Source organism: Lottia gigantea (assembly GCF_000327385.1).
Source record: "Lottia gigantea unplaced genomic scaffold LOTGIsca_47, whole genome shotgun sequence".
Lineage (NCBI taxonomy): Eukaryota > Metazoa > Mollusca > Gastropoda > Lottiidae > Lottia > Lottia gigantea.
In genome coordinates this window covers 1,073,644-1,097,972 of record NW_008709640.1, presented here as the reverse complement: position 1 = coordinate 1,097,972, position 24,329 = coordinate 1,073,644, and the positions used below count along the sequence as shown (strand labels likewise).

Here is a 24,329-nt window from a genome sequence, read left to right as displayed (position 1 = left end):
CTGGGGAATTTTTATCTGAAACCAATTATAAGATCACTGGGGAATTCTTATCTGAAACCAATTATAAGATCACTGGGGAATTCTTATCTGAAACCAATTATAAGATCACTGTGGAATTCCTATCTGAAACCAATTATAAGATCACTGGGGAATTCTTATCTGAAACCAATTATAAGATCACTGGGGAATTCCTATCTCAAACAAATTATAAGATCACTGGGGAATTCCTATCTCAAACAAATTATAAGATCACTGTGGAATTCTTATCTGAAACCAGTTAGAAGATCATTAGGGAATTCTCATCTGAAACCAATTGTCAGATCACGAGGGATTTCACTACGGAATTCTATCTAATACCAATGATCAGATCACTAGGGAATTCCTATCTGAAACCAATGATCAGATCACTAGGGAATTCTCCTCTGGGGCCATTACGAATTTAAAGGTTTATCGGAATCCAAACAAATACTAGTAAAATACTAGAATAAATTTATTATAAAATATAAATAAACAATAATAATTTAATACTACACACAAGTATCATCAGATTCACCTATTAGCCAATATGTTATTTGTGATCCTTTACCCTGAAACAAAATAGAATTATTGATTAATCTTCTACTGAAGACAAGACACAACTCGATGAAAAAGTGATATGTGTCCGAAATATTTTAAATACTCTATTTAGGAGATCCGGAAGGTCCAGCGGTTGGATATAAAACTACATTCTCAATATCCGAAACGTATACGAAATAATACAAACATCCGCCAGAGTGGGTTTCTTTTTTATATAAAAAAGAACTATCACACAACACCCATTGATACTTTTGCTCTTTTGATTAATGGATTCGGAGTAAAGTGTTATTATATAACCGTACCTTCATGTCAACTTCACCTCTCAATTCTAAATGAAAACATCCGAATGTATCTAAAATAGATTTTGTAATGCTGCTCACGTGGATCTTCAACGCTGGAAGGAAACAAGTAACTCGATAAGATATATTATATTTCATTATTCTCGTGAGATTTTTGAATCTCGTGTATACATCATAATGTAGGAGCAAGGCCGCAACGGAAATTCGTGAAGCATTGTGTTTATCAATACTAGACTAATACGGATAAATTACTCCCCACCTCCCCTTTCAAACATTGAGAATTCTGCAGCCCAATGGGTTTTTTCCGATTTATAATGGTATATTGACTACCATACAATAGTGTACTTCATAAAATTAGAAAAAATGCATCATAGTAGAGGATTAATTACGTACGAAGTCCATTCGATTCCATTCTGGACGCTGTATTAACTGTATCACCAAATAAACAATAGCGAGGCATCTTTAAACCAACTACCCCTGTGACAACAGGACCTATAAAATAGAACAACAGATTGGAACACGATAAGGCAATGCCTTCACATGATAGTTTTAAAACTATTTGCGCCGATTGCTAGCCGCTATTGTGTCGGAGGACTGTAAAGGGTCATTTCTATATATCCGATGTATCCAATCACACCTTCCACAGATTATATCACCGAATGAAACACCTTTGGGCAGAGCACAACTTTCGGACATCTACCATCTAATTTTATATCATTGTCCTGGTGGGCTTTATATCCAGACCGTGTGTTTACAGGATAGGTTAAGCATACGCCAATTCAGTTGCTTTATCTGCTGTCAGAAACCGGAAGTGAATCGTTGGAATATGCAAAGTCCAGAATTTCACGAATGAAATTACCTGTGTGTATTCCGATTCGTAATTTCAGCTGCTCGTTTGGTCTGTGTTTAATACGGAACGACAAAACTGCCTTCAGTAAAGCTAAAGACATCCTAGCTATTTCTCTGGCGTGAAGGTTACCATTTCTAACCGGAAGTCCAGATACTACCATATATGCATCACCAATTGTTTCTACCTAATTGACGAAAAGAACATCATAGTCAGCTGTTATGTCGTGGTGCGGTCTGAATGGTTGTAATCAGTGATGGTTCTGGTGCTGGTGCCAAGACTGACGTACTACTACTTAAGCATGGAATGTGAATTTGGAAATTTTCTTTAAAAAAGTATCCTTTTTTGTTTTCTGGTAAACTGGTACTTACTTTATAAACATCGAAATGTTCAATTATAGAATCAAATGCTGTATATAAATCATTTAACAAATTTACAACCTACAAAATATAAGACGATTGTCATACAACATATAAGAAATTAAAGTTGTGTTCATTTAGCCATGCACTTCTGGCAAAACTTGTTCTAACGTTCTAATGGCGCCACTTCCGAAAAGCATCTTTTTTTTTTACACATTTTGCCAAGCTTATAAGCTTATAATATATAATGATGTTATTTTTGTGACAATGGATCGTCTATATTCGAAAATGTGCTGTGGTGATGCTAAATGTATACCTGCATTGGTGTACTTTCTGCTGAAAGAGCAGTAAAACCACAAATATCACTAAAATATATGGTAACTTGTTCAAATGTTTCTGCAGCAACAGTTTCACCTCGTATTAGTTGACCAGCAACAGATCTGAAAATCAAGAATTCAAAGTTATAACATCCTGTATGCGCCTTTACCAAATCACCAAGGCATTTATTTGGACAAGATGCTGTTCGCTTGTCATCTGGGGGTCCAAGTAACCTTTTCACCGCAAAATTGGTCGCAATTTGAACGAAGTACTAATATGACTGATAAATCTAAAAATGACCAATAAACTATATACATATAAGTACGTCCAATATTAATAGAAACTTTTTGTCTCGTGTAGTATTGAAAGGGAGGCAACTTCAGAATATGGACTGATAAGAACAAAGTCCACTTTCTTACTTTGGTAACATCAAATAAAGAAGGTTTTCTGTCTTTTTCTTTTCCTCTAAATAATCAGCTGTTCTTTCAGCGACTAATGCTTCTAAATTATTTGCGTATTGTTCCATTCGGGATAGTAAATTATCTAAAATATTGCCTTTATCACCTTCCCTGGAATGGAAAATAACACAGGCAGTTGTATTTTCCTATTCTCTTCCTTTAATGTACAACAATACCTTAGTGTCAATTTGTATATCAAGGGGATAAGATAACGTGATATTGGATTCTTATCATGAAAAATTCTTCATATAAGATAAAACTGGATTTAAAAGCCTTGAAATATTTTCTCTATTTGCAAAAAAATAACACTTACGGAAAGCTTAAATTGAGCACAATCAGCTCTGTTACAACGAAAGACAATTATATTTCATTATTAAATGAAAACATCTAAATAATTCGGTTTGATTCACAAGTGAACTTTATACGTTCGTGTTCTGATTTTGGTTACAAGGTCAGGCGCTAAGTTTCGTATTAAAGCCTCGTGTCTATCTCCCCTAAGTCACGAATTGAATGTTTCGTTCATGTTTTGTATGTCATAGCATTGATTTTTTTTATCTAATCTATTTCGCCTATAGAATCTGATTATTTAAAAAATACATCAATTCGTTCTTTATGTCCCAGCTGAGCGCTTCCTTTAAATCAGATCGACTTATATTAACCTATACTATATATGCCATAAGTTTTCAACCTTAGTAGCCGTAATAGCAAAAAACAGAATCTGTCAACCATCAGCATATCTTGGACTATAGATTAGCTGGTATTTAGAAGTCAGAATTAGTGCCAAATTGTCAATGACTACATATCATTGTAATAATTGTAGAAATGCGCGAAAATGTCGTTTCCGGAGATCTAATTTTCAAAATTTTCCTTGAAACACCGGCGCGCCTTTAGAGAGAAAAGGACTGCTTCTCTAAACAGATGGTCCTCATTTTATCAATGGATCTACGTCCCTAAGACTACCTATTCATTTTCCTAATGATATGTTTCAAACTTTGAAAATCTGGTCTTTCAGTAGGATCTTCTGACCAGCATCGCCTAATAATACCCGCTAACTCATCACATGGACAGTCATAATCTTCTAATGTCGGTCGAAAATAAGGTTTCAAACCATTCTGTACTTTTATTAAGATATCTGAAATTTAAAAATGTTAAAAGATGTACATCTGGGGGAATTTTTCATTAGTAAATAAAATGAATTAGTCGTCAAGATAATTACTTTACCATCCGTGCCACAGATAAAACAGTATGGATATTACGAATGGGCGATACGTTTTTAGACGGCTATATTTTTTTAATCTATTTTTAATGTCAGATAATACAATAGACCCACCCACGGCCAAACAAATTAATCACATAATGAATATTGTTGTCTGTTGCACTGTGTTACCATCGTAAAAATCCAAATTTAGACTTTATACATCTTCACTATGTCAAGCTATTACGAACTGTTTCTAATACCTTGACTCCAATAGCCAGCCTACTTGTATCGTGGGGTGAATGCAGCGATTGTGGAGTGGATTGTACGCTAGCGAATATAGCCAATCGGAGCCCTTCATATAAAGACTTCAAACATTTTATTTGTTTGCTCATTGTTTAAAACTTTGTGTTCATTTTTCTGATTGGCTCTATTCGCTAGCGTACCATCCAATCAAATGGTTGTGGCACAACAAAATATGGCTATTGCAGTCAACGTATAAGATAAAGATCGTAATAGCTTATCACGATGAAGATGGACAATACAAAAAACTGGCACTTCCGTGTAATTTGTAACTTTTTCCAAGAGTAAAAATCTTTTGTTTTGTTTCAATTCGATGGTACGTACCATGAGGATTAAATTTTAACATCTGTATATGAAAAACGCCTTTTCTATACACAATTTCTTGACAAATAATAGCAAAACTATAAACATCGCCTTTCTGGGTTCCATTGAAATTCTTAATACATGTTCTCAGAATCTCTGGTGCAGTCCATAGTTTACCTATAATGAAAATTTACTACATCTTACCACCAAGCAGTTCCAAGAACACTACTTGCTACTTCCAGAAAAGAGGCTGGATATAGCTAACGTTAGGTTCCTTAGGTGATAGACTGACAAAATGGGAGACAGTTGCTTTTTGGGCAAACGTATAAAAAACCATAGTTTATAATTTGATAAAAATAAGCGGGGTACAATTGGGGGGCAAGAGTTCACTTCTTCTATTTCCATTTGTATCGATTATTCCGCACCGTACACGCATCAGACACCGCACCTCGTGTATGCGCGGCTTTAGGGAAGGGTAGTGTAGGAGTTCACACATCTCGTACCATAGCTCACTCCGTCCTTTTTTTTGCCATAATAGAGTTTAATTAGCGCTATTGACCTAGTAACGTTAATTGGAAGAAAAGATTAAATCTATCATCTTATTAAGAGTTCAGTGAAATAACCCAATTTCATCATACCACAGTTTAATGTCATTTTCCGGAATCGCCCTTCATTATTTTGTAACCTCACCAATTTGACTGCCAACATTCATTAACGTCTTCATCAAATTATTACTGTTATTTTGTTCTAATGAAAATGGTATTTTCAGAGAATAAACAATCAATGTCATTACTTCCCCCTTACTCCCTGCTGATTCTTTCCTGTCTGAATATCCGATACCTCGAGGACTTACGACATATTGTGTATAAATACATACTTTTTATGTCGTAACACAATCAAAAAAGTCTAATCCATAGTTATATACGCCATAGGGACCCTCAAATCATAGCAATCACCAGTTGGGTATGGTTGTGAATAAGAATAGCGATCTCGGGTTTCGAACGCAACTCTCATGCTACTGAGTTGTGTTCAGAAGTCATAACCACTTTCATTATTTACAACCATACGCAACAAGTAATCGCTATGGTGTGAGTGCACCTTTAACATAAGCAAAAATATGTTCCTCAGCTTTGGTGAAATAAGTGCGTCCGAGAAGCCTAAATAATGTAATACATACATCGACTAGATGAATTAGTATTATCTAATTCGTCGATTGATGCCATGTTATCTTCTCGGAAGTGCCGTAAGCCAAAATCTGTTATTTTAACCACAAAACGACTATCAACAACGCAATTTGTGCTTTTAAGGTTCCCATGGCAACGTATTTCACTGGCATGCAGATAAATCATTCCCTGAAATTAAAAGAAAAAGCGACCACACCTTATTGGAGAACCATTATTAGGTTAATTATTATGAAACAAGGAATTTTTTGTTCTCAATGGATTCTATAATGTCTTGGAAAGGGACATTCCATTATCATAATGTAACAGTTATAGATTTTGCTTGATAAGATATCTTGAATCGCGATATATCACTTACACATACTATATCCTGCATGATAGACTATCGAAACATCACGATATCACATTTTTCTTTACTATATCAAAAACATCACGATAACACACTTACCCTTACTATATCCTGCATGATAAAATATCGTAACATATCGATATCACACTTACCCTTACTATATCCTGCATGATAGCATATCGTACCATCACGATATCACACTTTCCATTACTTTATTCTGCATAATAGAATGTCATAGCATAACGATATCACACTTACCCTTACTATATCCTACACGATAGAGTACCGTTACATATCGATATCACACTTACCCTTACTATATCTTGCATTATGGAATATCTAAACATCCAATCTAAACTTATCTTTTCATTTTCCAGTACATCCTATAAGGAAATAGAAAAATATGTTGCTATATTGACAGCGTTGCTATTCGATTAACCGATTTTACGCTGTAATTCTATACTATAGCTGAAGACGGGATGCACTTACATTTCTTAACAGCTGATGCCATTCTCACATTTGATTTGTGAGATAGAGTCGCCATAACCATGCATTGACTCCATGATTCGGAATCGACTTTTGTAATTACCTCTTGATAAATAAGATTATGACTGAAAATTTCTTTTATTTGATGAGAACATCACCGATGAAAAAACTGTCTTTTGGAGATATGATTTGAATAAAGGAGATTACTCAGACAAGAAGACAAGGCATGCGCGATGTGCATTAAAAAATGACATTTTGAATATTTGTGAAATCACAGACTTCGCAAATCGAACAGAATTTACGGATTTCTTGTTTGTTGTTTTTTTTTTGTTTTTTGTATAATGCCTCAAAAAAGTTAGTATCACGCAACTTGACTGAGAAACAGAGACTATTTTGTTTAAGTCCTTAATAAAGAATGAGTCGTGTTCAGTTTAATACAATAGGATTTGAACTTAAACCATTGTTTATTAATCTTAATTGAGGGATAAGTTCTAGTCGGTGAAAAAAGTTACTAGGTAAGGTGTGTTCGATTAGTCTCATATCCAAAGCTAAAATCTGTAGATATATATCATGGAAGAAAACAACGATAAATCGAACAAACCCGTCAATATGTCCTGACGGTATTGTTTGAAAACCGTCTTTGTATGTAAGCTGAAATCATGAGAGAAAATCCAACTAACAGTTTATAGTAATGTTACTTATATTGTCTTTATTCATTGAAAATGGAACTATAAACCGAGACCTACTGAAGAAACCTTGGCAGATGGAAATCTAACAAGAATTAGAAACTGTATGACGCTGCCAGTCTCGTGAGTAATGTGAATGTTTTATTACTGAAACGACTTTCTGAATAGTAGTAAGGCACGGAAGCAAGGTCGGGACATTCCGACTTCCGACTCCATCAGGTCTACTATTCTGTAATTCCTTGGATTTTAGAACAACGGATGTAAATCTAGAACAAACGTTTACCTGTAAGCTACCTTTAGGACAATATTCTGTTAATATACAACAATGTGGAGGGTCAATACATGCCCCAACAAACCTCACAATATGATCATTCTGTAAATCTTTTATCTACAATGTACATTTAAAAAAAAATCGGTTCTGTTTTTCACCAATGCACTTCAAAATACTACCAATATTCGTATGTAAGTATACTTCTGTTATACGACACTGTATCCATATCTGTGCGAATTTTGATTTCAGAATAATTGTATATTCAGGCAATTAAAATACAATACAAAGAGCTAATATTCTCGTTCATCATCAACTTTATATAATTAGCATCCGCTGCATCTAATGCCACTTAGCGATTGATTTACCCTTTAAGGCATCTTGTAATATATATATTTAGAAAATGTGAATCATTTAAAATCGCTCAACTACCTGGTCATAAATGTTCAATATAAGGCTGTCACAAGAAAACAAATTGCTATCTATATACATATCTTTGAAGATCTGTTTAAAACATATTCTATACTCACTCGTTTAATTTCAACAAGTAGTGACTTATTGATAGATATACTATTTTTATTTACTGGTTTTACTGCTATTAATAAGCCCTGAAAATATAACATTTAATCCATGGTTATCTTTATTTGTAACCAATTTGTCATGTAATTGCTTATATTAATTTAACGAAACAACTTGCGTTCCCTTGTGAACCAGAAAGTCCTTACTCAGAACCATGAGTCTGAAACTTACCGGATTACCCGTATACTATACCTATTTACTGCTTACCCGTGTACTATACCCATTTACTGCTTACCCGTATACTATACCCATTTTCTGCTTACCCATATACTATACTCCTTTACTGCTTACCCGTATACTATACCCATTTACTGCTTACCCATATACTATACTCCTTTACTGCTTACCCGTATACTATACCCATTTACTGCTTACCCATATACTATACTTCTTTACTGCTTACCCGTATACTATACCCATTTACTGCTTAGCCATACACTATACCAATTTACTGCTTACCCATATACTATACTCCTCTACTACTTACCCGTATACTATACTCATTTACTGCTTACCCTTATACTATACTCCTCTACTACTTACCCGTATACTATACTCATTTACTGCTTACCCTTATACTATACCCATTTACTGCTTACCCGTATGCTATACCCATTTACTGCTTACCCGTATGCTGTACCCATTTACTGCTTACCAATTTACTGCTTACCCGTATACTATACCTATTTACTGCTTACCCGTATGCTATACCCATTTACTGCTTACCCGTATACTATACCCATTTAATGCTGAGTCGACTGGCATATGATTACTCAGACTTTTAATGATACCTTGCCATTTTAATTCAACACTGCAGAACCGTACATCTTATAACCGTTGGGCAATATTTCACAGAGCGTTATTCTGCTAATGATGGTGAAATTAAGAATTTGTCATTTTAAGGCTTCCAAACTGTGACTTTTACAATTAAAAAGTGCATAGAAGTCGTTTATTACTTGCACTGCAAGGCTAATAGAGTCTCATTAGAAAATCCATTAATTGAAATTTATTACCTTGTAGAAAGCTGTTTTGGTAAAAAGTTGTTTTTCTTTCTTGCTTTGCTTACAAAGTGGAATATTTTCATAGGAGTCTGTGCTAATTAGTGAATGTTTCTAAAAAAATATTGAAAGATATGGAAACATAATTTCAAAGATATTTTTCAAATTAGACTTAAGTTTCTCCCGAGACCTGAAACATAACACAATAAACATGAGCGGATATAGAAGAAGAAATCTATTCCCTAAATAATATTAAGCAAAGGAAAACGGAAATTGAAAAAGATAACAAAGAATACGAAAAATCGAATGGTATTGTCAATGTCCATTTAGATACCGGACAAAAAAATGCTATCAAGATCATTTCCAATCTTATATCAATAACTTTGTATAGAAGTGAGATTACTGTACGATTAGAAACACATTTCTGGTCTTGAAGAGATGTTTCTTTTATCATTTATAGAGTAGTGTGGTTATTGGCTTAAAGAAACAGGTGATTTGAGTCTTGAATATATGTTAATAAGCAGTCTTCAGAAGTACTAGAAATGTACGAAAATAATATTCCCAACAAAAATATCTCAAATAAGGAATTTAACTTTCTATTTCTATAAATGTCTTTTCTATATAAGCATAGTCTCAAGAAAAGACGAGTCGTCATTATAACTTTCAAACACGGATAATTCTAGACGCACTAGGATTTGATGGCTCAAATTTCGAAAGTGAGCTGCGAATACAATACTATTACTGATTGCTAAGCGAAAAAAAATCTATGGTACGATTACGATTGGCGAACATATTCCTTTAAATGAATTGGCGTTTCATCGTGAATATTGGGTTAAGGGAGTTGTCACAGGCAAATCTTTCCCTATGACTATGATAAGAAATTTCGTAATGGAGAGGGTGGCGAAATGACCTCGCTTCATTATTGGTGCATAGGTTTCCGGAACGAAACGCACATAGATGGGAATTTCCTGGAAACCGGGATCATATATTACATTCTGAATCAGCACAGCTTTGAATTTTCCGTCGTTGTACAGCCTTTTACTTTGAAAATAAAGGACTCACCCTTTGAGTAAAATATCGACTGTCTTGACGAGCAAGATTTTTAGTCTGTGACATCAAGTCATCCCATCTTATTCTCCAATTCATTTTCATTAATTCAGCTTCCATTTTCAGATGTCTAAATAACAAAAATACATGCTGATCTTGTGCTTTATATGGTGAAATAAAGAACCTGGGGCAGATCTAAGCCGATTTCTCCTCAACCGTATAACAGAAGTGCACGGGTGGTAAATTATAATGGTTGAATTGAAAATTGTTTCTGGTACGTATTTTTGCATCCTTTAAACATTTGGAAACCAGTTTGAAAGCACTGAAAGTAAGTAAATGGAGCAATTGTCCAGTTTTGCATTTTGCAATTGACGTGGGACTAGTAAAACTCACTGCGTCATAGTTACCTATAAATGAGTAAAACAACCATGAGAACCAACACCAACAATGATCCAAGTACTATCATTACTATTATATAATCTGGCATCGGCTCTACAATCAGAAAGATATGGTTTAAAGGGTACAAACAAATTCAGTAAATTCTAGTAAATAAAAGACTCGAGTATTTGAGTCGAATGCTCACGATTCGTTATGTTCCTCTGAGACCAGTGCGAATGTACTTGAAATCCAGTTCAACCATACCAGTTTTGTATTCATTGCAACTGGTCCATCACAATTACCATGGTGATTCACATCGTCTCATCGGATCTCACGCACACATATTGACAATTGGATTGGAAACAATCAGAGCCAATTTTTGCTAGGAAATAGCAACTGGTGGCAATCGGTGGAAACAATGGCTAAAGACAACTAAATTAATTGTCCAAGATTCAGAAGGGCTTACTCGCGTCCCTCTTAAGCTTTCATCTATGTTTTATTTTATTATTACATCTTAATACTATTAGTATGGCCAGTGCGTATGGTTTTATGTATCAGACTATACAGTATTTCTATTTCAGACTGTCCATTATGAGAATTTAATGAGATGAAAATTTCTGAGATGTTCTTATAATTTTGTTGACTTCTATCGAATGTAATAAATAAAGACTGCATAAATCAAATATTCAAACCATTCACGTATATCTTATAATAATTATTATATATCATCTAATTAAATGAACAGTCTGTTGAGTCAGCCATGAAATATTATCAAATATAATAACAAATGGGCGTATGACATATTGGATGACACCATCGCTAATCTTAAAACATAGTATACTAAAATCATACAATAACAATGTCAACATCTGATATCTATATAACCATGATGTTTCTACTTACCTTCTTGTGGACATAAAGCATTATCAAAACCACAAGTTGGTCTGTCTTTAGGTGGACCTGTATTACCACCACCCCAGTGTATCGTTTTACCTTTTACACCAACAAATCTCTTTTCTCTTCCTATGTAATTTGCCACGACCTATATTATGATAAAAACGGTTGATGCTTTCATTGATGGAGATAAGCATGGTCAAAAACTATGCAAGAACAAAGGTGCGAAGGTGGCGCTTCCGTGACCATCAGACGAAAATCCAGAAATTATCAAATTTTTCTATCATTTCTTTTTAGTCTGTCTTCTTTCTATTTCAACACCTTGTATTCCATTGGCATCATTGTCTATGACATAGGCACACTGGCGGAGCCAGGATTACGTCTGGGGGGGGGGGGGGGGAATATCTGAGATTGCCCGAATTTCTAGCCTAGTTATGAGATTTTTGCCCAAAAAACTTGCTTTTGGGGCTAGGGGGGGGGGGAGGGTTGTTGGTAGTCGGGCTGCCACCCTCTTCCCCTCCTTTGGCTCCGCCACTGCATGGGCATTGTTAATTTGTATATTTGTTTCTAGGGCATGTCCTTTTTAATTTGATATGAGGCCGCACTATATGACACAATCTTTCGATCAATGCATTCTATTGCATAAAAGAGTGTTTGAGACTTGAAGCATTGCGAGTGACACCGGTGAGTAGCCTATATATTTTTGGAAAATCATACCTCAAATACTCCAGTATGTGGATTCAGATCCAACAAAGAATAATCTATTAATCTGTCACCATTTTCATCTATATATATCTGACCACTTAATCCTGAAAAAAGCACTCATTTACTTATCGATATGGGGGTGGGCGTGATAAGAGCTTGAAATTACCTCACAGATCTATACAAGGCTTACAGTGTCCATTTAACAGAATTGGAAATGATGCTGGTAATTTTCACTACGATGGATTATTAGAATATAAGTCGATTTACAATGGCCACTTCCCAGTCTGTTGAATTGAAATCATAGGGTGTTTTGCTTACTTACTTTAATTTACTAAAATAATTTGCAAATGCTCATTTCAATTTTAAAGCTTCAAAGTCCACCAATTAATTTTCATTATAAACTACATGAAGCATTTTATCTTTTATCTTATATAATTTTTTTTCAATTGTAAGCCTAATATAGAAGTATGATTCATGATGATTTACTAAGTCTTCTCGAAATAAATCCTTCTTGAATATAAAATAGGATCAAACGTCTGGACTTGATAATCATGTCATAGTTTTGATAAAACAAGGTTTAACTTTCATTTTGGATATAAGTCTAACACTTAACGGTATTGGTACTTGAAAATTTAGAGCAATTGCCAATAATGTTAGTAAGTCAAATGACATGATTTGGCCATGTCTCCGCTTGAGACTCAAATGACACAGGGTGGTTGCTTATTTAAGTTGAGGGTGGCAATCAGCTATCACCAGAGTCGCCGTGATCCAAAACCCCTGCACAGAGAATATGTCTCAGAGAGGTTGCAAAGAGGTGGTTAAGTGTACCTACATTTCGCTCTAACATTCCCATGAAAGTGACTAAGACACTTTTATCCAATCTTATGCGGCAATACGTTTTCCAAATAAGCAAACCTCACCGGAACAGCTAGTTTGAAATGTGGGTTCAAGTCCGTAGGAATTACCTTCATCTTCACAATGTCAAACTGTAACGAACTTTTTCCACTATTAATGTATCACGGAATGCAACGATTTTATTGGATTGCAAGCCAGCGAATGTCAATCGTAAACATTATGGCTTTATGTTCACTTTTCTGTCGAGGCCTCTGATTGATTGTATTCACTAGCGTACAACCCGATCAAATTGCTTAATTTACACTCGATTGATTAATTGATACAGAAAGGTGATTATCGCAGTCAAGGCATCAGTACTAAGTAATAGCTTGACATTGTGAGCGAAGAAAGCCAGTGTAAGAGGGAAGTTATACAGCAAGGACATCTGTATAACGCAAATTTTACGAGTGGGTACTGCTTTCTCAATGTTTTTAATGATTAAAATTGTTAGTCATCTTATAATCTTCCATACAGCAAAAGATTCGTGGCTTCAATTCACCAATTCAATGAAAGCCTTGCAATTAGACCAACATGATTTCACCGTTCTACGTGTTGCATTTAATTAGAATTACACAGCATGATGTCAAGATAAAAGGACTCTTACGTTGGTGTTAATACTTACCAGTAAAAGATCGGTTCCACAGACTTTGAGATAATTTGATGTTGTCGTGGAACGTGTTTCCTGCCTCGATACTTTTATTAAGAACTTGAGCATACATCAAAACAGCATCGTGGAAAATGCCAATAAAGCTATTAAACTGAAAAGTTAAAAAATAATTTGAAATTGCATGAGAACAAAATGATCTAATAACTCTTTTTGAAAGTAAAATTTATGTCAGAATAATTTTGTTAGAGCTTCCTGCAAATTGATCGCCTACGGGGGACTAGGTCGACCTTGCAACTGACAGAATCTGAGTGCAACCGCTAGCATTTGGTAATATTTGGGCGAATCTGATTTATCGCTAGATTTATGATATAAGCGCATTGGCGACTGAAAAATCCCAGTTGCCATCAGCAAAATTTGAATCTAGTTGTCGACTTGTGCCGTTGTAGTGCGCGACCATCACGGTGATCGCAATTGTTACCAGAAGTTTAATTTGTCTATTGGAGCTTTAATAACGAATCTTGCTGTGAATCGAGTATTAAGCTATGAACCCAATTCACCAACGCCTTTATATAAAAACCATTGTTCTTGTTGTTCAAGCTTAAAGGGACATTCAACTTTTTTGAAGATCGAAAATTGTTTTTTGCTAAAATTTGTGAAAACTAAACACCTAAATCTAGAGAAATGGGCCTTTTAATGTATCTGAAAGTTGTAACTAAAAGAATCCAGTCGTTTATTTTTAAATGCCAAAAATATTTAAAAACATTACGTAAGGTTTTAAAGGTACGGTAGTTATGCTATTTTGTACTGTACGGATTTGAGTAAAATAAACGCCTAATTGTAGAGAAATATGTCTCTTGCGTATTCTAAAAGTTTCAACTAATAATATCGAGCCATTATGAAGCCAAACACCAAAACAAGGTAAAACTGCTTAGTTAATAATTTGTACTCTCAGTTTCTAATGAACCCTTATAAAACAAATTCAGTTTGGTCAAGAAGATACAAAAATATAAGGAGAAATACACTTTAGAAATATTTTCAGTTATAATTTACGACGTTTTTATAAAGAAACCCCTGTTAAATAACCCAATGAAATAACTATAACAAGAAAAATAGTATCTGTTAGTCATTAGAATAGTGTGACAATATGGACTAAAAGCTTGAGATTTGATGAACTATTAGAAGAAAAGGAAGAGAACAAACCCCGTGGTTTATATTAGTAAAATGAGGATAAATCAGTGATGTTTTTCGTTTAACCGCCTGTGAAAACTTGACATATTCCTTGGACGTTGGTTCCCGCAGTCTGACAGTCATCAATATTTCAAAAGCCTTCCTTGCTTCTTCATTCCTTTCATGTGTATCGTTCTTTCTATACCACGGCCTTTCACTCTGTTCTTTACTGGAATATAAAGATATACAGTCGTAGAACTACAAAAATCAGGGCTAAATCTCTATTTCATTTAGTTTTAGGGATTGTGAAGAGATTTTCTAAAATTTTCATGTGCATCGAAGACACTGAAAGCAAAAATGTACAACATTCCAATTTTCAATCAGACGTCTGTGGTTCCTGCAATTAAGTGTTTGATGACGCCACTGATCTGAAAATATGCTTGTCTCGGGACCACAGGCGTCTGATTGAAAATTGTAATAGTTCGAATTGATGCTATCAGTCACAGCGATAAACCTAAAATTTTATAAATTTACAATCCCTTTAAACATTGAATATCGCTTTTCAGATGAATGAATACAATGAAGTTCAATACAATTGAATAAAGGATATCGGGAATATTTTTTCTAAGGAAACTGACAATGGAACGGGTCTGGAAAGTTGAGTCGTGTCAGTTCGCTCTAACACAAATTCGCCCTGAGTTCATTTGGTAGTCATTCGGGTCAGTTACAGAACTTATTTATTATTTGGTTGTAGACAAACTATTGAATAATTAATCCCAACAATAGAGACCACCTACTAGTAGAAGTTAAGTTTATAAATCAAAAGATTGTAAAGAGTCAATTTATTGTCTGTGACTTAACTATTTGTCTGGCGTGCTTCCTTAAATCACAAACATTTTAATAAAAACTTTCTGGTTTTCTTTAATTAAAACTTATCAAGTGATAATAATTGGTATTGTAAATTATTGTAAATTGGTTCGTCATCGGGGAAACACAAATACTTTGATATAATTGTATAAGTTATTGTTGTATATAGACAATAACCATGTAATAAACTATATCTCTAGGCATTATCTATTATAGTTCTTTATTGATGAACATATCCGTTATCATCCAGCAATAGCTTAAAAGTGATTGTAAAGAGGTTTTATAATTTTTTTTACGTTTATCTGGGACACTGATAGCATCAATTTGTACCATACCATTTTTCATTCCGACGTCTGTAGTTCATGCAATTCCAAAAAACAAGTGTTTTATAACGTCACTAATCGCAAAAAATGCATTATGACATAAGGCCCTTTCGTGATTAGTGACTTCATCACTCATACATTTAGTTTGAGTAGAATTGCAGGAACCACAGACGTCTGATGCAAATTGATGCTATCAGTGTCCTTTTTAAAAACATTCATTCCGCCAAACACAAATTCTTAATAAAAGATTTTAATAAGATTTTAATGACTTTACTTTATTTAGGAGCACAGAAAATACTAATAACCAGTCCACGATACAATTATCGCCAATTAGTAAGGTTGGTATTAATAATTGAACATTTCAAAGTAGCCTTCATTTTCAATTAGTTTTACCATTTTTTCTTTTCAAACTTTGACATCTTTTAGTCCACAGCAGTATCTTGGTTGATTCGTGAGGAAAGTGAATTTTGTTTCCGTAAATTGATACGTAAATGATATTTCCATCAAAATATCACATTGGTTTGCTGATTAGGCTTATTTCCGTGCTTCAAACACAATAATAGGAAGCTAAAATTGACCCGGAAGATACAGTTGTTAGAGGTGTTAAGTTTTGTACAAATCTTTGGAGACATGACTGGTTTGAAAGGAAGAAAATCATTCACATACCCACTGAATAAATCAACATTAATAAACACATATTCTCCATTATCAAAATTCAGTTTTCTTGCTGAGATCATTAATTCTCTAGCCGAGTCTAATGATGTACACATAACTACCACTGAAAGACAAAACAGATAAACCCATATTTATCAGAACTGAATTATATGTAATAATATTGTCAATTCAAATAAATTGATTTTAATAAGATTTGGTAGCTCTACCGAAAATAACTGGTCACGACATCAGGGAATCAAATCTTTTTACGAATTTTGAACATGCCCTGCCATCCGAAAAGCTTGGTTTAAAAGCTTGAATTAAATTTAATTGGTCTGTGCATTATAACATAAATAACACAGTCGTTGATCATAACAGCACGTTTTACTCTCACGAGAATAACAACTTCTAACATCAATTTAAAGGTATACTACCTCTTTGGATGAGGTTAAAATTTGACTTTGTTCCTCAGTGGACTTGCCTGGTGTCATAACTATACAAAAGATTCTGTCTATAATCCATTAAACTACGTAATCTTGAAACATGCTAAGAGAAGTCTTATATAGAGATTCTATTCTTAAGTCATGAGTGACATCTGGTTAGTCCAACTGATGAATGTATACACTTGTTGACCAAATTTGTATGCCCATTCAAGGCTGACAGTAACAGTAAAATATGATGCATATCTTTGTTCCCGAAGTCAATATCTTAGCACAAGTTCTGTATCTTGAAAGAACTAGACATTCTTCTTAGTTTGTGGACAGCTATCGATATCCTTAATTAAAAACATTTGATTCGTCAGAATTCATTAGCCATGTTAAAGGTGGGATCCCTAGGGTCGAGCTTGAACTCTATTCAATCTCGAATCTGATTCCCCAGTAGAGTGGTCTAAGTATGAAGTCAATAGACACCAATCTGTTCTTCAATACGGCATAACAATACTATCAAGTGATTACTTTATGGTTCTAATAATTGCTCGAAATCGTATAAACTTAAAGTATAAACAAAGACATATTATATGGTAGATCACACAATGCACTCTGCATCATATACGACGTCGTTACTTTTTATACTGCATCGAAACTGGTATATTCATATGTATGAATCATGAAATTATACTGCATTGACAATGTTATATTCTCATGTTTGAAACATAAAATTATACTGCATTGACAATGGTATATTCTTATGTATGAAACATGAAATTATAATGCATTGACAATGTTATATTCTCATGTTTGAAACATAAAATTATACTGCATTGACAATGGTATATTCTTATGTATGAATCATGAAATTATAATGCATTGACAATGTTATATTCTCATGTATGAAACATAAAATTATACTGCATTGACAATGGTATATTCTCATGTATGAATCATGAAATTATAATGCATTGACAATGTTATATTCTCATGTATGAAACATAAAATTATAATGCATTGACAATGGTATATTCTTATGTATGAATCATGAAATTATAATGCATTGACAATGTTATATTCTCATGTATGAAACATAAAATTATAATGCATTGACAATGGTATATTCTTATGTATGAATCATGAAATTATAATGCATTGACAATGTTATATTCTCATGTATGAAACATAAAATTATACTGCATTGACAATGGTATATTCTCAGGTATGAATCGAAAATTATACTGCATTGACAATGGTATATTCTCATGTATGAATCACAAAAGTATACTGCATTGACAATGGTATATTCCCATGTATGAAACATGAAATTATACTGCATCGACAATGGTATATTCTCATGTATGAATCATAAAACCATACTGCATTGACAATGGTATATTCTCATGTATGAAACATAAAATTATACTGCATTGACAATGGTATATTCTCATGTATGAAACATAAAATTATACTGCATTGACAATGTTATATTCTCATGTATGAAACATGAAATTATAATGCATTGACAATGTTATATTATCATGTATGAATCATAAAACCATACTGCATTGACAATGGTATATTCTCATGTATGAATCATGAAAATATAATGCATTGACAATGTTATATTCTCATGTATGAAACATAAAATTATACTGCATTGACAATGGTATATTCTCATGTATGAAACATGAAATTATAATGCATTGACAATGTTATATTCTCATGTATGAAACATAAAATTATAATGCATTGACAATGTTATATTCTCATGTATGAAACATAAAATTATAATGCATTGACAATGTTATATTCTCATGTATGAATCATAAAATTATATTGCATTGACAATGGTATATTCTCATGTATGAAACATAAAATTATACTGCATTGACAATGGTATATTCTCATGTATGAAACATAAAATTATAATGCATTGACAATGTTATATTCATATGTATGAAACATAAAATTATAATGCATTGACAATGTTATATTCCCATGTATGAATCATAAAATTATACTGCATTGACAATGGTATATTCTCATGCATGAAACATAAAATTATACTGCATTGACAATGTTATATTCAATTATACTGCATTGACAATGGTATATTCTCATGTATGAAACATAAAATTATAATGCATTGACAATGTTATATTCTCATGTATGAAACATAAAATTATAATGCATTGACAATGTTATATTCTCATGTATGAAACATAAAATTATACTGCATTGACAATGGTATATTCTCATGTATGAAACATAAAATTATACTGCATTGACAATGGTATATTCTCATGTATGAAACATAAAATTATAATGCATTGACAATGTTATATTCTCATGTATGAAACATAAAATTATAATGCATTGACAATGTTATATTCTCATGTATGAATCATGAAATTATAATGCATTGACAATGTTATATTCTCATTTATGAAACATAAAATTATAATGCATTGACAATGGTATAATCATAAAATAATACTGACATGGATCACAAAATTGCAACCACAAGGTGTCTTCTGTTTGAGAAGTTTGAAATTGGTGTTTTTATCTACAGAAATCATACAAATGATCCCATATTCACATGACCTCTTTTGGGTATGCATTTATAGAAATAATATTGTTCCGTACATGTACTTTTGAGTATTGAAAAGAAAAATTATACTTTATCTACATCGTATTGTTTTCGAATGTTTGCTCATAAAAATGGACTTTTAGTAAAACGTTATCCATGTGATGATAATTACACATTTAATACTTAGAAATCTCAAGCCATTTATTTGTTGTCTGTCTATGGGATTATTTACATTTGGTTTATTAAACCCAGATCTTTTAGTAGAGTGAATGAAAACATGTCAACAGGAAAAATACTAGGAGAGGTTGCTAATTTTCAGAATGATTTTATAGACCAAGTTAAGGAGGATTTCAACGATAACAATCTTAGGGGGGTCTTTGATTACTGTTCTTAAGTCCTAAGGAAATGCATTTATCAGGCATGTATATCTGAAAATGATGAATAGTGTACCATTAAGCGAGGTACTAATCTGAAATTGCTTCATATCATCTAGGGTTTCATCTAATTCGAAATTCTAATTCTTGTTTAGTACCAATTATCGTTCTTACTTCTAAAGGAATACTACCTCTTAGAATAGATATAAAATTTAACGTCTCAAACGTCTCAAATATATGCAAGTGTATATATTCATCAGTTTGGCTTACCAGATGCCATGACTAAAGAATAGATCTTTATCTCGACTCGAAAGCAAGTTTTTCGGGCAAAATTCTCATAACTAGGTTAAAGATTCAGGCAATCTCAAATATCTCGCCCCCCTCACCCCTCTCGAACGTAAACCTGGCTCCGCCACTGAGAGTAGCGATATTCGGTGGATTTTATTTTCGGATGGTAATGGATGGTGCCTGATTTCTGAAGGTTGTAACTTTGTGGTGAAAAAATACTCGTAAAATTAGTAATTAACATTGACTGCCACGCTATATTTCGATCGGCGTGACTTTACAGTGTTAAATACAGCTTGTGTTGTTTACAAAACAGTAAGACCATTAAGAAAGTGCCAACATTCTAACCTATATGTCCATTGATTACGGTTAAAGTAAAATTAAAACTCCGGAACAGTCTACCTATGGGCATAGTTACGACGAAAACCGCCTTTTCTAAATGTTTTACTAATTTTTCAATCAATATAAAGATAGATGACAGAGGCCATTAACTTACAGCATACCCGATCGGTGATAGCAGTTTTGACGACATACCGCATGGAATAACAAATACGAAATCAGATATGTGTGTATCCTTCAAGAATTTCTCAGGCGAAAAGGAAAGTCTTAGAGATGCTACGAACATACATGAATGACAAAACCAATACGACTGGATGAATAAAATTTTCCCCAACAGTGAGTCCGTGGGCTAACCAAGATAAAAAAATAAATAATAGGTCCTCGTCAGTTTATAAAGCACTTTCCCCTTTTATTTTTTATTCGAAATCCTTTCTCTCAGAAAATTTCTTGGGATGCAACTTATTAAACCCTCTGTCGTATTTTATCCTATACAAAAACTCAATGAACTTTAGGATAGCAATGGGACATTCCTTGTAACACATTTTGAGACAGTCATGCCAGTCGCTCTGGAGAGGTAACCTTTTCTATTTGGTAAAAGTAACCTTTACATGAAGTTGTTTATTCGTGCCATTATCAGAATAGCATCACTTACTTCTCAAAAGAAAATGGCCTCATTTAATTCTTGTTAATACAATAAATTCAATCTATCAGACAAAACTCTGATGAGTGAAAGAAACATTCACATCTATTTTAATAAGTAGGGTTGAACAGCTTTAATATTATGTAAACATAAAGACTGGGACTCATCAAATGTAGAAAATTTCCATTTATCTTGTTCTTTTTAGACATCGATTTGTCTTGAATCAAGATTTATTGAAGATTATATCAAAATGAGTTGATAGATGATGGTGAAAAATTCCACTCTGTATGGCAGGAATTCCGTTTCATAACATGACATTTAATGTTATTACGATTCGTTAGGAAACTAGGAACACTGTACGTATTAGTTAAAATGACAGACTTATTACAGAGTTCAATTTGTAGTTGATGGGAACGTCTTTAATTTACATAGCAAATCGGTTAAAGAGTGTGCTGCTTCAAGTTATTCTTCCTGGTTGGCTTGTTTGAAAATAAGGTGGTCATTATTTAGACATCTTATAATTTGACAATTATACACACAAAAAATACAAAAATAGCGAGCAATGTCTAGAATGTTACAGCGTAAACACGCCATTTCATTTAAAGCAAATTTTACTGCGGAATCTGACAACAGAAAACAGTCATTGTGCCAAGCACAGTCGCAATCTGTTACCAAGTTGAAAACGATTTTTTTCTACTTATTATTGCAGCCAATTGTTTTCAGATAAAAATGAAAATTTAACTTGATAATCTTTCGTTTGCAGTCATATAGCCTTTGATAAATTTCGTAACATCATATTACCAAGAAAACGGCTGGTTAATGTAAAAATTAATCAAAATGTTTCCAACATTTCCTCGCGAATTTCACTGGAAAAAATTGTTCTAAGCTATAATTGAGTCGTTACTGGAAGCCTCAGCTGTTCAGACTGGAAAGTTTTCTTTGAATACCAACGACTCCGTGAAATAAAATTCTTTAATTTGATCATTACATGCAACGCGTAAATAACAGGTTATGTTGAAATGTTTGAAATTTACAGATAAAAAGACTTGACACATAGAGACGTTAAAGTTGAGAATAGATATAAAAACTTTGAATAAACATACGTATTCAACTTCCACAGAAATTTATTTTTTATTTTTGCGTGAATCACTCCTTTTTCCAAACCGGTAACTATCAGTCGCTTTGAACGTAATAGGGGAAAAAACATTCTTCGAGTGCTTTACAAGATCGGATCCTTGTTTCATAGACCAACAACAATCTTCCTTTGTATGAAACGTCAAAACTGTAGGTAGTCTCAGACTTTTCCTGTCATCTTTCGTCGCAGCTGTGCATATAATAATAGGGATTGGATAATAGGGGCTTTCATAATCACAGCATTTCTTTTAATTAATGTTGCCCTGTACCAAAATGGATGTGAATTTACAACCAATCAAATCAAATGGCACTGTAGACTCAATTACAATGATTTTAAACAAAAGTTCCATCGTTCGTCGCAGTTGTGCATAGACAAGAGGGGCTGGATAATAAAGCTAAACTGTGGGTTTTCAAATTATTTTCACCTATAATAGCTGCATTTTGAATTTTCCTTATAAAATATTTCAAACTAAATTCTAATAATGTGACCCAGATCATTCACTTTAAAAATAATTATGAAAAAAATCTTAAGAAGAAAATATAGGCTTATGTCTAAAAAGCCAGTGCCGGAAAATCTTGTAAAAACCAGCTAATAATCAGACTAAAGCTCGTCCTCGGAGACAACAAGTCCAGTATGTAACCGTGTTATATTAACTTTGCTTAGAAAGAAAATAATGAAAAATTGTTCAATTGTGTAAAATAAGGAAATTGTCTAAAGAGGATAGAGACTTCTTACTGTCAAGTTAGTCTCTCGAAACCAAAATCTCGGTGAGCTGAAATTAGATTTACTAGATGGACTGTAATTTCTTGTAATAAGTTATATATAGAGAATTTATTTATCTAAATTAAAAGTTAATTATTGAAATCGAGTGAAATGTCGTGTGGAGATAAAATTCAAAATATTCCATTTTAAATGTGTGGGAGCTAATCCACATGATCAGAATTTTTTTGTAAAATATAAAATATAAAATTTGAATTGTCTACTGCTATTCTTTTGATTAAGATTTGACCAAGTTATGCCCGTTTCGCTTTGTTAAATGACGGCTGGTGGCAAATTGGAGACCCAGAAAGGCTATCGGTTTGGAATGTCGAACGCTAACCTTAGAATACACTTGAATACATCATCAAAAATACATCACTTTATACGAAATTTAATAATAATTCAATTTCTGAACGTATTACTTTACAATGGGAAAGAGTTCAGATTGACTGAGACAAAAAGAAGATTGGAAAATGGTCTACAAATGTTATTAGCTAAATTTCGTCTGAACTATTAAATAGGGATCAGCGTCAGATGAGATTGTCGATCTAAACACAGAACCACTTATTTAGACACATGAACATAGAATAACTAAAAGAACATTACAAAGCTAAAGATAGGTGATTTGTTTAAAATTGCTGATCATTATAGGCTTGCAAGAACAAGACTATGTTTTTAATACATCGTCTTCTGCCACGGACATTTGTTATTTCAAATAAATTTAACCTCCTGTAACTGCTATTGATCAATTGTGGCTCCAAAGGGGTGGCTCCAAAGGGTGGGGGGGGGGGGGGCAGTGGACTTTGATGTCACATATCCGAAGCATCTACTGTCACTCATCCGAAGCATCTGCAGCCACTATTGGTAACCTATTGGCGTTAAGTCTTATGCTAGTGCAAGCACCGGCACCAAAAAGCTCCCCTTTAGGGGGTAGTTACTTTGGCAGGCGTAGACCACCATATCTGTTGAAAGACATAAGCCCAAATGTATTTTGCGTCAATGACTGCAAAACAGCCGCCTTCGGAAGCCCCGAAG

General features: G+C 33.5%; 1 protein-coding gene across 1 annotated transcript in view; it reads right to left on the bottom strand.

Annotated features, from left to right (window-relative positions):
- Positions 1-473: 473 nt before the first annotated feature.
- Positions 474-24,329, bottom strand: part of LOTGIDRAFT_206798 (hypothetical protein) — a gene marked incomplete at its 5' end in the record, with an annotated part of 26,097 nt that continues 2,241 nt past the window's right edge. The window contains 21 exons of the mRNA XM_009061308.1: positions 474-587; positions 879-970; positions 1,269-1,367; positions 1,735-1,909; positions 2,094-2,162; positions 2,398-2,521; positions 2,819-2,968; positions 3,818-3,989; positions 4,680-4,835; positions 5,836-6,010; positions 6,500-6,571; positions 7,644-7,748; positions 8,159-8,236; positions 9,221-9,319; positions 10,268-10,382; positions 10,660-10,744; positions 11,534-11,672; positions 12,242-12,333; positions 13,746-13,881; positions 14,985-15,126; positions 16,754-16,865. Coding sequence (XP_009059556.1) covers positions 528-587; positions 879-970; positions 1,269-1,367; positions 1,735-1,909; positions 2,094-2,162; positions 2,398-2,521; positions 2,819-2,968; positions 3,818-3,989; positions 4,680-4,835; positions 5,836-6,010; positions 6,500-6,571; positions 7,644-7,748; positions 8,159-8,236; positions 9,221-9,319; positions 10,268-10,382; positions 10,660-10,744; positions 11,534-11,672; positions 12,242-12,333; positions 13,746-13,881; positions 14,985-15,126; positions 16,754-16,865 — 2,447 coding nt within the window. The 3' untranslated portion in view covers positions 474-527. The remainder of the gene's footprint in view (positions 588-878; positions 971-1,268; positions 1,368-1,734; positions 1,910-2,093; positions 2,163-2,397; positions 2,522-2,818; positions 2,969-3,817; positions 3,990-4,679; positions 4,836-5,835; positions 6,011-6,499; positions 6,572-7,643; positions 7,749-8,158; positions 8,237-9,220; positions 9,320-10,267; positions 10,383-10,659; positions 10,745-11,533; positions 11,673-12,241; positions 12,334-13,745; positions 13,882-14,984; positions 15,127-16,753; positions 16,866-24,329) is intronic.